We start from the raw sequence: 14,794 nt of genomic DNA, 5'->3' as shown, positions 1-14,794 counted from the left end.
CAGATCTTAATTACAAACCCCATAGGCACTAAGATACCAAAGGAAGAAAGGTCACTGCACTCTTTAGGGCAATGGCGTAAGCACGAGAATGGAACAGCGATCCAGATTGCTGGCTCTGGAGCCTGACTGCCTGGGTTCAAGCCACTTCCTGGAGCCACAATTCCATCAATGCGACCTTGTCCTACTTCCTCGACCTCTACAAGGTTCAGTTTCCTCACCTGTACGATGGGCCAGTAACTTAACTGAAGAGGGCTCTGGTCTGTGGCCTGCAAAAATGACAATAGCCAACTACCCCAAAGGCACACAGAAACACGTACCAAACGGCTGTCGCTATTGCTGTTATTCACAAATGCGGCATGAGGCATAAACGGATGAGAGAGAAAGGAAGAAAACACACAGGAAGTTCAGAAAAAGAAGCGATGAGGCGAAGAAGGAACAGGACAGACGTGGGGACCCCCGAGGGCCGCGGAGGGCGTGGGGAAGGCTGAGCCAGAAGTGGCGAGGGATCCCGAGGAGTTAAGTGCGGAGTGGAAGGGGTCGATGGGGGAAAGCCCGGCCCTCGGCGGAGCTGAGCCGGCAGGAAGGTTGAGGTGGGCCGAGGCGGAGGCGGCACGAGGCTGAGGCGGGGCCCCAAGGCGGGAACGCCGGACCCGGCCCGCAGGCCGCAGGCCGCGAGGGGCGCTGGGGCCCAGGGAAAACCGCAGGGCGCGCCCGGAGAGGGCACAGGAGGCCGCGGCCCAGCCCCGGCTCGGCTCTCTCATTCAAGCCACCTTCCCCTTCCCCCTTCGCCAACCCCATGCGGTCCTGGCCCCGAGCCGCTGCGGCTCCTCCGCCCACCCCCCGACCGCGGATCTCCGCGCGGCAGGCCTAGCCCCTGGGGCCCCACTGTGCTGAAATGTAAGGGAGGACAGCGCCCCTTACCTGAGCTCCCCCGGGTTGAATCGCTCACCGTCCCCCCCGTCCCCGCCACGCTCCGCCATTACAGAGGGCCGCGTTCATCCACCCGCCGACTGAGCGTCCCCGATTGGCCGGTCGGATCGTCAATCCCGTGCGAGGGCGGGGGAGATCGCAGAGATCAATGAAATGATTGGTGAAGCTTTCCATCAATCTTCAGGCTGAGGGCGGTATCTGCCTTGCGATTGGCGAAATGGCCCGCCGACTTTGAAAGCGGTATCCAGACAGCCAGGTGATTGGTTACTCGGAGGCTATATGGGAAATGAGACTAGAGCAACGAGAAGCCGCCGGCGCCCTCTCGCGGTAAGCAAAATTAGGTCCTCCCACGTACTGCCGGGCCTGCGGTAGCCACGTGTCTGCCGGCTTCCAGGAAAGCCAATTGTGGAGCCATGTTGGCCGCTTATGGGTAATAGTGGCTCAGGCAGAGACCCTTTCCATTGCGAGAGCCAATCAAAAATCGACCTGAATTGGACCTAAGCCAATCACAGAGTTGCTGTGGAAATCAGCTATTTCCCAGCTTTTCAGAATCGTGTGTTCAGTGACCACCCGTTGATAGCCACGTTATTAATAAAAGATTACTAACTACCAAAGTGTCTCCTAAAGTGTATCGTCATCTGATGAGTGTTATAAGTTGCCGTATTAAGACAAGTGGGAGATGGCAAACCCTGTGCAATTTACAGTAGAAAGCATCTGCCCTTCATGCCTCTCTGAATTCAGCACACCCTGGTACCCAGAAGGAAGTCTGTTTATTGCTCTTTTTATTAAAGGGAAAATGTAAATAAATAAATAAGTAAATGGAAAATTTTAAAATAAAGCTGTAGGCTCTAGGGTATTAAAGGCATAAAGATGATGAGCCCTATCTATCATGAAGGAATTCAAAATATTAAAATAATAATACATAATTTTTAGTCAGACCTAACCACATGTACGAGGCACTGTCCTGAGTACTCTCCATGTACCAGCTCTTTTAAGTCTCATAAACACTGAGAGGTGGGTACTGTGAATAGCTACAGTTTATACATGAAACTGAGACACAGAGAACTTAGGTAACTTCACAAACTCGCAAATGGCAGAGCGTAATAAGGGCTCTCTCTCTCCTCTCTTTCTCTCTCTCTCTCTCTCTGTGTCTCTCTCTCAAAAATAAACATTAAAAAAAATGTTTTTTAATGTAGTAAGAGCTAAACACAGCTTCAACTGGTGAAGGAAAAGAATGCAGAGCGCCTGGGTGGCTCAGTAGGTTGAGCGTCTAACTTCAGCTCAGGTCACGATCTCTGCGTTTGTGAGTTTGAGGCCCGCATTGGGCCCTGTGCTGACAGCTTGGAGCCTGGAGCCTGCTGATTCTGTCTCCTCCTATCTTTGCCCCTCCCCCACTTGTTCTCTCTCTCTCTCTCTCTCTCTCTCTCTCTCTCTGTCTCTCAGAAATAAACAAACATTAAAAGGAAGGTTTTTTTTAAAGAAAAGAATGCTTAAATTTCACTGACTATATGACATCCAAACAAACTGGAGCCTAAGAGTGGGAGTTAGATCCCTTTTTCAGTAGCAGCATACATCCCCAAATCATGCCAAACTATTCTGAGAATAATACTGATATAGATGGCTCATGACAAACTATTCCCCAGTGCTGAGGGGAAATAAAGCATCCCAAAATAGATACCTTATAGAAAGCAAATCAGTGGCATGTATAAAAGATGAAAACAAACTGTCAGTTTGAATGAATGGAAGAAACACGTCGCAGTTGTAATGAAAGTTTTATCATTTGATAGTTTTATTACTTATATCTATCTATAGAGAGAGAGACATTAAGATATTTATATCTTATTTTATCATCTTCTTTTTAGATATGTAGAGCAGGCATACCTATATATATGTACCATATGTATATGATTTTATGTTTAAGTATTTCATTGTTTCATTGCCATAGCTTATTCACATAAACATGAGCTTGAAATTTGCATATTTTGCACTCAACAGTTACACAAAATATACAGCAAATATCTCATCTGAGCTGCATCTACAGTGAGCCATTTTATTGAATCAATGTGAAAATATAGTTAGAGGGGCTCAGTGTATCTTGCAAGTGACCAAATGCAGTTCCCTATGGCCAAAGCATGATAACTCAGGTTACCGAAAATGTGCATAGCTGCACAGAACAGAACAACAAATACTACCGTTGCCAAATTGGCAACAATTGAATTACAAAGCCTGAGGTAAAGAGACAGTGTTTGTTTAAGACTAATTAATATCATCAGGGCTTTAAGTTTTGGCTATGAAGTCATCCTGCAGAAGTGACTCTTGAAACGTGGTTCCAATGCAGAATCCGGCATTTCTGAACACCTATCTTAAACCTATGGTAGGTACTTTGCATACACTATGATTAATCCCCTCAGCAGCCCTACAGGCAAACATATTGTCACCAGTTTATATGTGGAGAAACAAAGGCTCACGGAGATTTCATAGCTTGTGCAAAGTGACATCCACACAGCCAGTAAAAAGTGAAGCTAGGGTTTCAAGCACAGATGTATCTCACACCAAAGCCAACTGGGGACTGCTAAATCCCACCCAAACCAGAAAGATAGCATAGTTAACAGACCATGTCTGCCTCTTTCCTCTAGACTGAAATACTTTGAAAGGACTCTATTTTCTTCACTGAATCCCCAACATCTAGCAGAGTGTTCATTCACCTGAGAGGCCAGTGTTGTCTACTGGGCTGTGCAGCTATATTATTCCTCGTTGGGGGAAATAATGGTCTTTGAAACACTGGAAGAGAACTCAGTAATGGAAATACACCTGCTGGCTACCTAAGAGGCAATATGGATAGCTAATTGATGAAATGAGATCAGGATTCTAGTCCTGGCTCTATGAATTACTGGCAGCATAATCCTGGGCAAATTACTTGACTTTCCATAGCTTCAGCTTCTTTATTTGGAAAATAAAAGAGCTGCCATGAGGTTTCATAAGTGACCATTTACCATGGCCTAGGCAGCAACGAACAGGCCTCAATAAGTAATATTTGTTAACTGAGTTGCTTTGGGGCATTTTGCTAGCTGATGCTTTACCTAAACGGTTAAAATCAAGATAATTTTCAGCTTTTTGCACATGTCTACACGAAGACATTGAGCTATCAGCTAAGAAACTAGAACAATATTACTCTATGAAGAGTAAACATCATACTAAATCAACATGTGGGTCAGAGCAGCAAATAAGAATAGTAGCTTACCCCTGCTTTCTTTCTTATCTGTGTCTAGTTGTCTATATCTGGCAACAAGTTGCCCCCAAATTTAACAGCTTAGAGCAACAAAATTTCTTATTTCACAGTTTCCATGGGTCAGGAATCCAAGCTCAGCCTCTCGCTGGAGGTCTCTTGTGAGGAGGCAATCAGGTTGTCAGCCAAGGGGGAAGATTCACCTGAAGTTCAAGGATCTGCTTCTAAGTGATCTCATCTGGTTGTTGGCATGTGTCAGTTACTTGCAGGTTCTTAAAAACTGAGGACACCCCCATGGATGTCTCCATGGGGCTGATGACAACATGGCAATTTGCCTCTCCTACCATAAGCAATCTAAAAGAGAAAGAGACAGAATGCCCAAGACAGAAGCAACAGATTTTTTGTAACTTAATGTTGGCAGTGAAATTCCATCACTGCTGCCCATATTCTGTTCACTAGAAGCAAACTGGTAAGTCCAGCTCACGCTCAAGGGGAGGAGATTACCCAAGAGTTGAATGCCATCGCCAGGGGTCATCTTTTAGCTCTCAACTTCCACCTTACTTCTCCAGAAAGCAGTGTTCAGAGAGAAAACCTGACTTCCTGCTATTTCCCCTCTTAGATTCTTTTCCTGTAACACCCCTCATGTCTCTGTAACATTCCAATCACTTGTTACTACATATTGTAACAATGAGCAGTGTGTATATGATATGTTTTACACATATTGTCTTATTTATTTTCCTGTCAACTTTTTTTGTTTTTAACGCTGAAGTACTTTAAATTATAAACATCGTAACATTCTACCACTAAATACATCAGTATGTATCTCTTAAAAAAAATACATAGTTTTCTATGTATCAAATATAACATTTTCACACCTAACAAAATTAAGGGTAATGCCAAGTCTATATTCACATTTCCCCAGCTGTCTCTAAGATGTCATTTTTAGCTGGTTTGGCCAAAGCAAGATCCAATTCAGAACCATGCAATGCATCTGGTTGCTATGTTGCTTAGGTCACTTTTAACCTACAAGAGTTCCTTTTATCAGGACACTGACTTGCTGAAGATACCAGGCCAGTTCCACCCTCTGGATCTCTCTGATTGTTTCCTCTAACCCTTGTATTTCTGGAAGCTGGAACTTAGATCCGAAGACTTGGTTAGATATAAGTTGAACATTTTTATGAAAAGAACTTCATAAGTAGTGCTGTTTATTTCAGCTATAACACACCCAGAAATACAGGCATATCTGATTATCCCACCCTTAATGATGCTGAGAGTGACACTGGGTTACAACAGTGACAGCTCTATCCTTCCACCGTAACCAGTGTACTATCTGCACTGTTAATACTTACATCTGGACTCTAGTCAGAAACCAGGACTATTTTGGGCAAAATTGGATGAACGGTAATCCTACCTATCAACCATTAATTTAAACGGTTTAACGGTTTTATCTTTCCCTGAATCAATATTTCCTCGGGGTGGCAAAATAACGAGTTTCTAATTATATGTTACCTTCTATGTTTACTACCTAACAATTCTGCAAATTGGAGATTTCCCTGAACGAGAGGAGCTATTTACTTACTCAAAAATTCAGTGTGTATTTTAAAAGATAGATAAATGTGTGATTCTTTCCCTTTATTTGTGAACTTTCAAAATAAAAAGGTGTTTTGAGAGCCGACTCAACTAGAGACAAATTGGGTGTTTTTCTAATTCCTTTCTTTAAGTTTAACATAGACTCATGGGTTGTCAATAGATTCATTCCCTTTCAATTAACTAAAATCAATAATAATTTTTGATGCTCAAATTCCATAGATTATCCATTTGTTCTTCACAACAATCTTCTTTTTTTTAAGTTTATTTATTTATTTACGTTGAGAGAGTGAAAGAGAGAGAGAGACAGAGAGGGAGAGAGTGTGTGTGAGCGGGGAGCAGCAGAGGGAGAGGGAAGGAGAGAATCCCAAGTAGGCTCTGCACTGACAGTAGGGGCTCAATCCCATGAACACTGAGATCATGACCTGAGCTGCAATCAAGAGTTGGAGACACAAATGACTGAGCCACCCAGGCACCCCAACAATCATCTAAGTAAGGTATCATTACTATCCCCTTTTACATATCAAGAAACTGGGACAAAGGGAAGTTAAGTAACTAAGAAAGGAAGTAACTGGGGCGCCTGGGTGGCGCAGTCGGTTAAGTGTACGACTTCAGCCAGGTCACGATCTCGCGGTCCGTGAGTTCGAGCCCCGCGTCAGGCTCTGGGCTGATGGCTCAGAGCCTGGAGCCTGCTTCCGATTCTGTGTCTCCCTCGCTCTCTGCCCCTCCCCCGTTCATGCTCTGTCTCTCTCTGTCCCAAAAATAAATAAAAAACATTGGGAAAAAAATTTAAAAAAAAAGAAAGGAAGTAACTAAGCTGGCTCAGAGAGTAACTTCAATGTCCAATTGAATCTAGATTCCAAGACACTAGGGAATGAATTCATGTTTTTTCAGTTCATTTCTCTTGAATGTAGCTCAGTGCCAGTCAATAAATCAGTCAATGAGCAAACTGATGAATTGATGATCATTTCTAATTGACTCACAAAAAAAGTTATAATACCAACTGAAGACTTTCAGATTAAATAACGTAATGACTGGGATTAACTTCAAAATAAACAAGCGTATGGGAATGCAAGCTGGTGCAGCCACTCTGGAGGTTCCTTAAAAAACTAAAAATAGAACTCACTCTATGACTCTGCAATTGCACTACTAGGCATTTATCCAAGGGATACAGGTGTGCTGTTTTGAAGGGACACATGCACCCCCATGTTTATAGCAGCACTATCAACAATAGCCAAAGAATGGAAAGAGCCCAAATGTCCATCGATGGATGAATGGATAAAGAAGATGTGGTATACACACACACACACACACACACACACACACACACACACACACTGGAGTATTACTCGGCAATCAAAAAGAATGAAATCTTGCCATTTGCAACTACATGGATGGAACTGGAGGGTATTATGCTAAGTGAAATTAGTCAGTCAGAGAAAGACAAAAATCATATGACTTCACTCATATGAGGACTTTTAGAGACAAAACAGATGAACCTAAGGGAAGGGAAACAAAAATAATATAAAAACAGGGAGGGGGACAAAACAGAACAGACTCATAAATATGGAGAACAAACTGAGGGTTACTGGAAGGGTTGTGGGAGGGGGGATGAGCTAAATGGGTAAGGGGCACTAAGGAATCTACTGCTGAAATCATTGTTGCACTATATGCTAACTAATTTGGATGTAACTTAAAAAAATTAATTAAAAAAATAAAAATAAAAAAATAAACAAGCGTAGGGAAGTACAAGGCAGGAGAGAGGGTCATAGATGAAACAGGGCTGACTGTACCTTGATAACTGTTGAAGCTGGGTCATAGGGAAGTGATAGTTTATGATGCTATCCTCTCTACTTTTTAATAGTTGAAATTTTCCACTAACAAAGAAAATATTCTAAGGCTTGAAACATTGAAATGTAGGGAACTACATAAAAGAGTGTTTAAACTGGTACACAGCAAAGTGTATCTGCTTATATTTTTAGTCTATAGTCTGACAAAAGATAGGAGAACAAGAGCAAACTGATGATACCAACTATTCCAACACAAGCTAAATTAGATATGTAAAGAGTAAGGTCTCCTCTGTAGTCATAATGGTAACTATACTTATCATAGTGAGCTTTGCATAATGTATAAACTTGTCAAATCACTTTGTTATGCACCTGAAACTAATGTAACATTATATGTCAACTATACTAAAATAATAAAAATAAAATTAGAAAGAGTAAGAGCATCCTATTAAACAGATTAAGGTGACAGAAATCTCCTGTTTGACTTTTTCATTGGAAAGCTGATAACGATGGTATGTATAATATTGTTTAAATGCCAAAACTTAGAGAAAGTCTGATCACTACAAAAGGAAAAACCTGTGAATCTCTCTTCTAGAAGAAAAGATATTCTCAAGAGAAGGATTTAGCCACAGAAACCAAACTGAAGAGGCAGATGAAAAGATGCCAGGTCACAAAACGCACTGGAGTTTTGACATCCATTAAAAATATTGTTTCTAATAAATGTAGAAGCAATGAGGAAAACGGAAAATCACCGTTAGGGTACCAAAGTAATCATGCTGCAGGCAAGTTCTTCTGATGCATGCCAAAATTAGTGGATGAAACTGTAAAGACAAAAAAGATACTGCATAGGCTCAAAATATCTCCACCCAAAATTTATAAAATACTGCAGTGGTTTTAAGATATGCCAATGAATTCTTTGAGACTCCTCCCTCCAAAAGGTGGAAGTTGATGTTCTTCTCCTTGAGTGTAGGCTAAACTTAGGGACTCTACCTAACAGAGTTTACACTTAGAGTGAATATGGCACAAACGATCTCAACCAAGTGCTCAGGGTTAATATCTTCAGTGAAGGTGTGCACCCCTGATACGATGTGATGAGGAGGTCTCTTCACCTCCGTGGCATTCCTCCCCAAAATCCATAACATCAGTCTAAACCTGAGGAAACATTAAACAAACAGCAATTAAGGGCATTCTACAAAATACCTGACCGATATTCTCCAAAAGTGTGTAAGTCATGACAGAAGGGGAAGGACTGAGAAACTATCACAGCTTCAAGGTAGCAGAGGAAATGTAACAACTAAATGCAACGTGGTATCTTGGATTGCCTCCTGGAACAGAAAAAGGACACTTGTGGGAAAACAACGGAGGAGATTTGAATAAAGCTGGTAGTCCAGTTAGAATTGTGCCTTTTGGTTTTGATAAATGTACTATGGTTGCATAATAGGTTAACATTAGGGTATCTCTGTGGTAACTTTGTGTCTCTTCTGTAAATCCAAAATTATTTCAAAATGAAAAGATTTCAAAATGTGTCATAAGCTTCCAGACAACTAGCTTTCAGTGGTGCTAACCAAGGACAGAGGGTACAAACCACAGGCATATTCTGAGGTTTACCTTAATTTATCCATCTACAAGCTGAGAAGACGAGATGATACACTTATCCAATGATGAGGGCAAGTAACGCAAAGAGATGTCCCTAGAAAAGTCTCGGCTACCTAAGTGCCGAGTCCTCGCAAGATGCCCTTGATCTTGGGAAATACTTGTGGTTAAGGACTGCACTCCTAGCTTTGCAGTCTCCCCAACAGATTTTGTCGGCACAATAAGACCAGAACCAAAGTCAAAACACTCACTTTAAAGTGAGCACATAAAGACCCATCTCCATAAACCAGAATGCCAGTTTGTTTACAGAGAATTACAATAGTCAGGTGAGCCAGATGTCCCTGTCCTCCCTGTGGGCCAACTTACAGAGCCAGCGAAATTATCAGAAAACAGCTCAATGAGATTGGAAGCAGAACAAGGGCAGTAAGTTATTTGATTTGAATTTTTAATAACAGTGGGTCATGACGGACTGATAATTCACTATTCCAAATAGAGATATACCTTCCATTTAGACCACCTCTGTATGCTCTTGCATTGGGGATCTCTCTGCTCTTCCTCTCATGTGTACCAAAGCCTACTTCCCTAACTAGAAGGGCATTTTATTTATTTATTTTTTTAATGTTTATTTATTTTTGAGAGAGAAAGAGAGACACAGTGTGAGCAGGGGAGGGGCAGAGAGAGAGGGAGACACAGAATCTGAAGCAGGCTCCAGGCTCTGACCTGCCAGCACAGGGCCCGACGAGGGGCTCGAACCCATGAACCATGAGATCATGACCTGAGCCAAAGTCGGACACTTAACCGAATGAGCCACCCAGGCACCCCTAGAAGGACATTTTAAAAGAAATGTGCTCTTTTCCATTCTGCTCTGTAGGGAACAAACAGAAAGGAAGTCATTTTTATCATTAACATAATTGATTGATTCAGTCAACAGACAATAAGTGGTTGACAAGCTCATGAATTTGTAGACCCTTAAGATAGTTCCATTGACCACCTGGGATCTATGGATCACAGAGTAGAGGACACCTGCACTAAGACAACTATCTATGTTTCGCTTCCACAATTTTTCCTCAATTGGATACCATGTGATTACTTAGGCCTCCACTTATTAAATGGTAATCGCATTCCCTAAGATTACCCTAATTTGGATTTGTCCTGGAATAGTCACCTAGTCATCTTCAAGCTTTGGTTTTATTAACACAGATGACTGGATCTAAGTCCACTGTGTATGCATTTTGCTAGAACCTTTGGATTTGTCCCCAGAATACTCAATGACACATTTACAACATCTTGGTTATTGATCCCAACAGTACAGCAAATCCACTGTGTAAAGTAAACACTATTTCTTTTACTGAATTGGTCAAAGGGAGCCCTTCTCTTTCTTTTATTAACAACAATCCTGTCTTTTATGGCTCATTCCAGCCCCAAAATCATACTATTAAGATTTTGTTCCTCAAAATTAAAACAACATCATCTCAGGAATCCTTTTGAAAGTTAATATTTAAGACTTGTTTTAAGACTATCTGTCACTTGTTGTTATATTATATGTTATATTACACTTGTTTTATAGACTGTCAGATACAAATTCCCTACATTGCTACCTGAGAAGTTACAAAAGGAGTTTACTGGAGAGCTGATAGGAATCTCATCTGGTCCAACATTCTTTGTCTATGGATGAGGAAATAGAGACCCTGAGAGATTATTAACTTTCTCATGGTCATATATCCAGTTAGTGGCAGACACAGGACTAGAACCCAAGTCTCTACGACTTTACTTCCTTGGTTAAATCTGACAGAAAGCTCTGTCTCTCAAAATTTATAAAACTCAACATCTGCAGTGTCTCATTAAGCTTCACACAAGTGTCAGGACAGATTGAGGCAATCACTGTTTATTGCTCAAGTAATAACTCACCATTTTAGAAGTTACTTGAACTCTTCTTCATTACACAAAATGTATCAGACCAAGGGTTCTAATTTTGGATTCAGAAGATAATTAACTTGTCCATTTGGCAAATCCATTCATTTGTCCCTTTAGCAAACATGTAATGAACATTCATTTTGTGTGAGGAACTATCATAGCTGCTAACGATGCAAGATTCATTGTCCACGGAGTACAGTCTAGAAAAGGGGTAAATAAGCCAAGTCTTAGCCAAGACGAATGACTAATATTTACCGAGTGATTACTACATGCAAGCATTTTACATGGAACTTCGCACGTAACTCCTCATGACAGTGAAACGCAGCTGTGACTTATCATCTCCGCTTTGCAGATGACATTACAAAGGTTAACTGAGTGGCCTGAACTCCTACATTAAGTGCCCTATTCAGGCAATGCCACACTACTACATTTGCTTCCAACGTTTATGCCATATGGCTTGGAACTCAGGCAGAAATACAGAAGGGGCAACTATATTTGGAGGGAGACTGCGCTGTGGAGGTGGAAACTGAGGCAGCAGAAAGGACTAGGAAAGGATGTATTAAGGACAGTGTTTTGGAAGTAATTTTAGGAACTACGTGACGGAAGGACTAACATATAGGGGAGTGGCAAGCAGCAGGACTGAAAAGGTGGGTGAGGTTCTATTTTATTCTGCAGGTGATAAATTATTTGAGAATTTCAAGCTGGGGAGTGACAGGATCAGATCTGCTTCTTTTTTTTTTAATTTTTTTTTAACGTTTATTTATTTTTGAGACAGAGAGAGACACAGCATGAACGGGGGAGGGACAGAGAGAGAGGGAAACACAGAATCGGAAGCAGGGTCCAGGCTCTGAGCCATCAGCCCAGAGCCCGACGCGGGGCTCGAACTCGCGGACCGCGAGATCTGTGACCTGAGCCGAAGTCGGACGCTCAACAGACTGAGCCACCCAGGCGCCCCAGATCTGCTTCTTAAAATGGTCGCTTGGATTACAGTGCAGATAAGGAGTTGAAACAGAGCAAGCTTGAAGTCAGGGAGACCTAGAAAGCTTTTGTTTTTGACCACGATGGGGCTTTGAGCTGAAACAATGACAGTGAGATGGAGAAGAGGTAGCAGGTTCAGAAACTATTTAAAAGATAGAATCCAGGGCCAGGCAATTGGGCAACCAACTTCCGCTCCTGTCATGATCTTGCAGTTCACGTGTTCGGCCCCCGCGTGGGGCTCTGTGTGCTGACAGCTCAGAGCCCGGAGCCTGCTTCAGATTTTGTGTCCTCCTCTCTCTCTGTCCCTTCCCCACTCACACTCTGTGTCTCTTTTTCTCTCTGAAAAAATAAATAAACATTAAAAAACTAAAAATAAAAAATAAAAGAATCAGGGCGCCAGGGTGGCTCAGTCAGTTAAGCATCCAACACTTGGTTTCAGCAGACGTCGTGATCTTACGGTTTCTGAGATGGAGCCCTGTGTCGAACTCTGTGCTGACAGCCTGGAGCCTGCTTGGGATTCTCCCAACCCTCTCTCCCGGCCCCTCGCCCACTGGCGCGCTCTCATAATAAATAAATAAAACCTTAAAAAAAAATAAAAGAATCAACAAACTCAGTGATGGGTTGGATTTGAGTGTGGGACAGGTGGGGAGTTTTAGGCAACATTAAGATTTCTGACTTGGACAGCCTAGGTAATACACAGGGATAACTTCTCCAACTTTACAGATCAAGTATTAAGTACTAACACACACACACACACACACCTATATATGCAGTATAGTACAGATGTATATTCTAAACAGACTTGTTCTGGTTTTAGACTTTGATTCACTCTGCTATATTCAAATTCCCTTGCTAATGAAATCTGTTATCACCAGATACTGTAGGGTTTTGGAACAAAATAGAAAACAGTAGAAATAATTTACCCACAGCCCAGTCACTTGCGCCAGATCAAGACTCCACGAGCTTTTAATTAGCAAGCTTCCAGGACTGTCATGAAAGGTCACAGCTCCCTTTATGCAGAAGAATCTGTTAGGCCAAAGTATTTGCACTAAAAAGTAAACAACAAAGCAAATCACTATTAGTGGAATTCACTATTAGTGAAATGACACACTCACTCATTGGAGAAATTTCACAGCCTTTCTAATCTGTACTAGCCCTACACTAGGGATATGGAAACAAACCAACTCCTGTCCTTAAGGAGCTGGTGGTCTAAGGAGGAAGACTAAGAAGCAAAATTGGCAACACAGATGATAAGACCTCCAGCAAGGATTAGCTCAGATCCTGGGGAGCCCAGCAGAGGGAGAGGGGCAAGAGACCCAGCCCTGTGGGCAGGGGGCTCCTCGTCGTTGAGGTCAGGCCGGCTCCTATGTAAGAAGCATGTGGGGAGGCATTTTGGGTGGCCAAAAAGCATGGGGTGAAAGAAGGACATTTTGACTCATGGCACCATTTTGTTCTAGAGGACATTTTGATGCTGCAATATTGAGAAGTAAGCAATCAAGGCACCAGGACCGCTGTGGCTTCTCTGCTGCAGGCTGTCTGGGTTTGAATCCTGGATCTGCCTCCTGCCAGCTGTGTATTTTGGGATAATTCACTTCCAGTCTTTGTGCCAAAGCTTCCCCATCATAAACTGGAAATAACAATTATATCTCTACAAAGAGTTACTGTAACGGTGAAATGAATATAAGCCCATTTAAAGAGTTTAGAACAGGGCTCATAGTAAGTGCTCAATAAACGATACCTATTACCATTACTATAAATATAATTTTTATTCTTTTTTAATGTTTATTTATTTTTGAGAGAGAGACAGAGACAGAGACAGAGCCCAAGCAGGCTCTGCACTAACAGTGCGGACGTGGGGCTCGAACTCACAAACTGTGAGATCATGACCTGAGCCGAAATCAAAAGTCGGGTGCTTAATCAACTGAGCCACCCAGGCACCCCTAAATTTTATTCTTTTTACTTGATCTCCGCTTGCTTTATTTATCTCTCCATGCCTGGATCCTTCTCTCTGTTTTATCTAGCTCTCTCTGTTGCATAAAATGCTCCCAACTTTCTCACAGGTAACCAAGAAATAAATATAAACTATTAGTCTAGCGTCCAGTTCATAATGCATATTTCTGGCAAAAATAACCAACACAAATTAAACCTAAGAACGGCTATGGTTGTGTGTGGCAAAATATGGTTGCTGACTAAAAACTGACCCAAAGGTCAAATCTTCAAGTGCTAATTTGCAAAATTTGTCTAGGAAAAGTTGGGTCTGGCAGAAATAACAGTCACTGAAGGACCCTCATGAAAACAATACAAAAATTGATAAAATTTGATGTAGATAAAACTGCTGGCTGATTCAAATCTTCACTCTGAAATTTAAGTGAACACTCAATTCTGTCTGAAAGACAGTATTGTTAGTTTATTATTATTTATTATTAACTTAGTAAATGAAAAATCAATAGCAAAAATGGTAAAAAAAAATATTTCATAATATAGAAAGTTGACCCACATATTGGTTGATGTTTTGGGGGCCTTATTAGTATTGGAGTTTGTTGGAAGGTATGGGGGCTATCGGTGTTTGCTCCTGAAAAAGCTTTCTCAGTGAACATATAATAATGTCAGTGTAATTTTGATTCAATGTCAAAATGCCACTAGGGCCCAAGGGTTGGGATGGGCATATAGGTGAAGACGTGTGTGGGTGGGAGGGTGGGAGAGGGTGTGCACACACACAGATGTGTAGAGGGAAAGTTAGGGGAAAAAAAAAAAACAAAGGCAGCATGGCTCCAACAAA

At 41.9% G+C, this 14,794-nt stretch overlaps 1 protein-coding gene across 9 annotated transcripts in view; it reads right to left on the bottom strand.

The window, feature by feature from the left end:
• Positions 1 to 1,035, bottom strand: part of TCERG1 (transcription elongation regulator 1) — a 61,221-nt gene extending 60,186 nt beyond the window's left edge. For 5 of the 9 annotated variants that reach the window (XM_049649415.1, XM_049649416.1, XM_049649418.1 and 2 more), the window contains exon 1: positions 922 to 1,035. In XM_049649415.1, coding sequence (XP_049505372.1) covers positions 922 to 980 — 59 coding nt within the window. In that variant the 5' untranslated portion in view covers positions 981 to 1,035. The remainder of the gene's footprint in view (positions 1 to 921) is intronic. The other 4 variants (XM_049649417.1, XM_049649420.1, XM_049649422.1 and 1 more) reach the window with 2 other exon arrangements.
• Positions 1,036 to 14,794: the final 13,759 nt, after the last annotated feature.

This window comes from Panthera uncia, assembly GCF_023721935.1.
Source record: "Panthera uncia isolate 11264 chromosome A1 unlocalized genomic scaffold, Puncia_PCG_1.0 HiC_scaffold_17, whole genome shotgun sequence".
Lineage (NCBI taxonomy): Eukaryota > Metazoa > Chordata > Mammalia > Carnivora > Felidae > Panthera > Panthera uncia.
The sequence above is the reverse complement of the archived record's forward strand: the minus strand, read 5'-3'. Positions and strand labels throughout refer to the sequence as shown.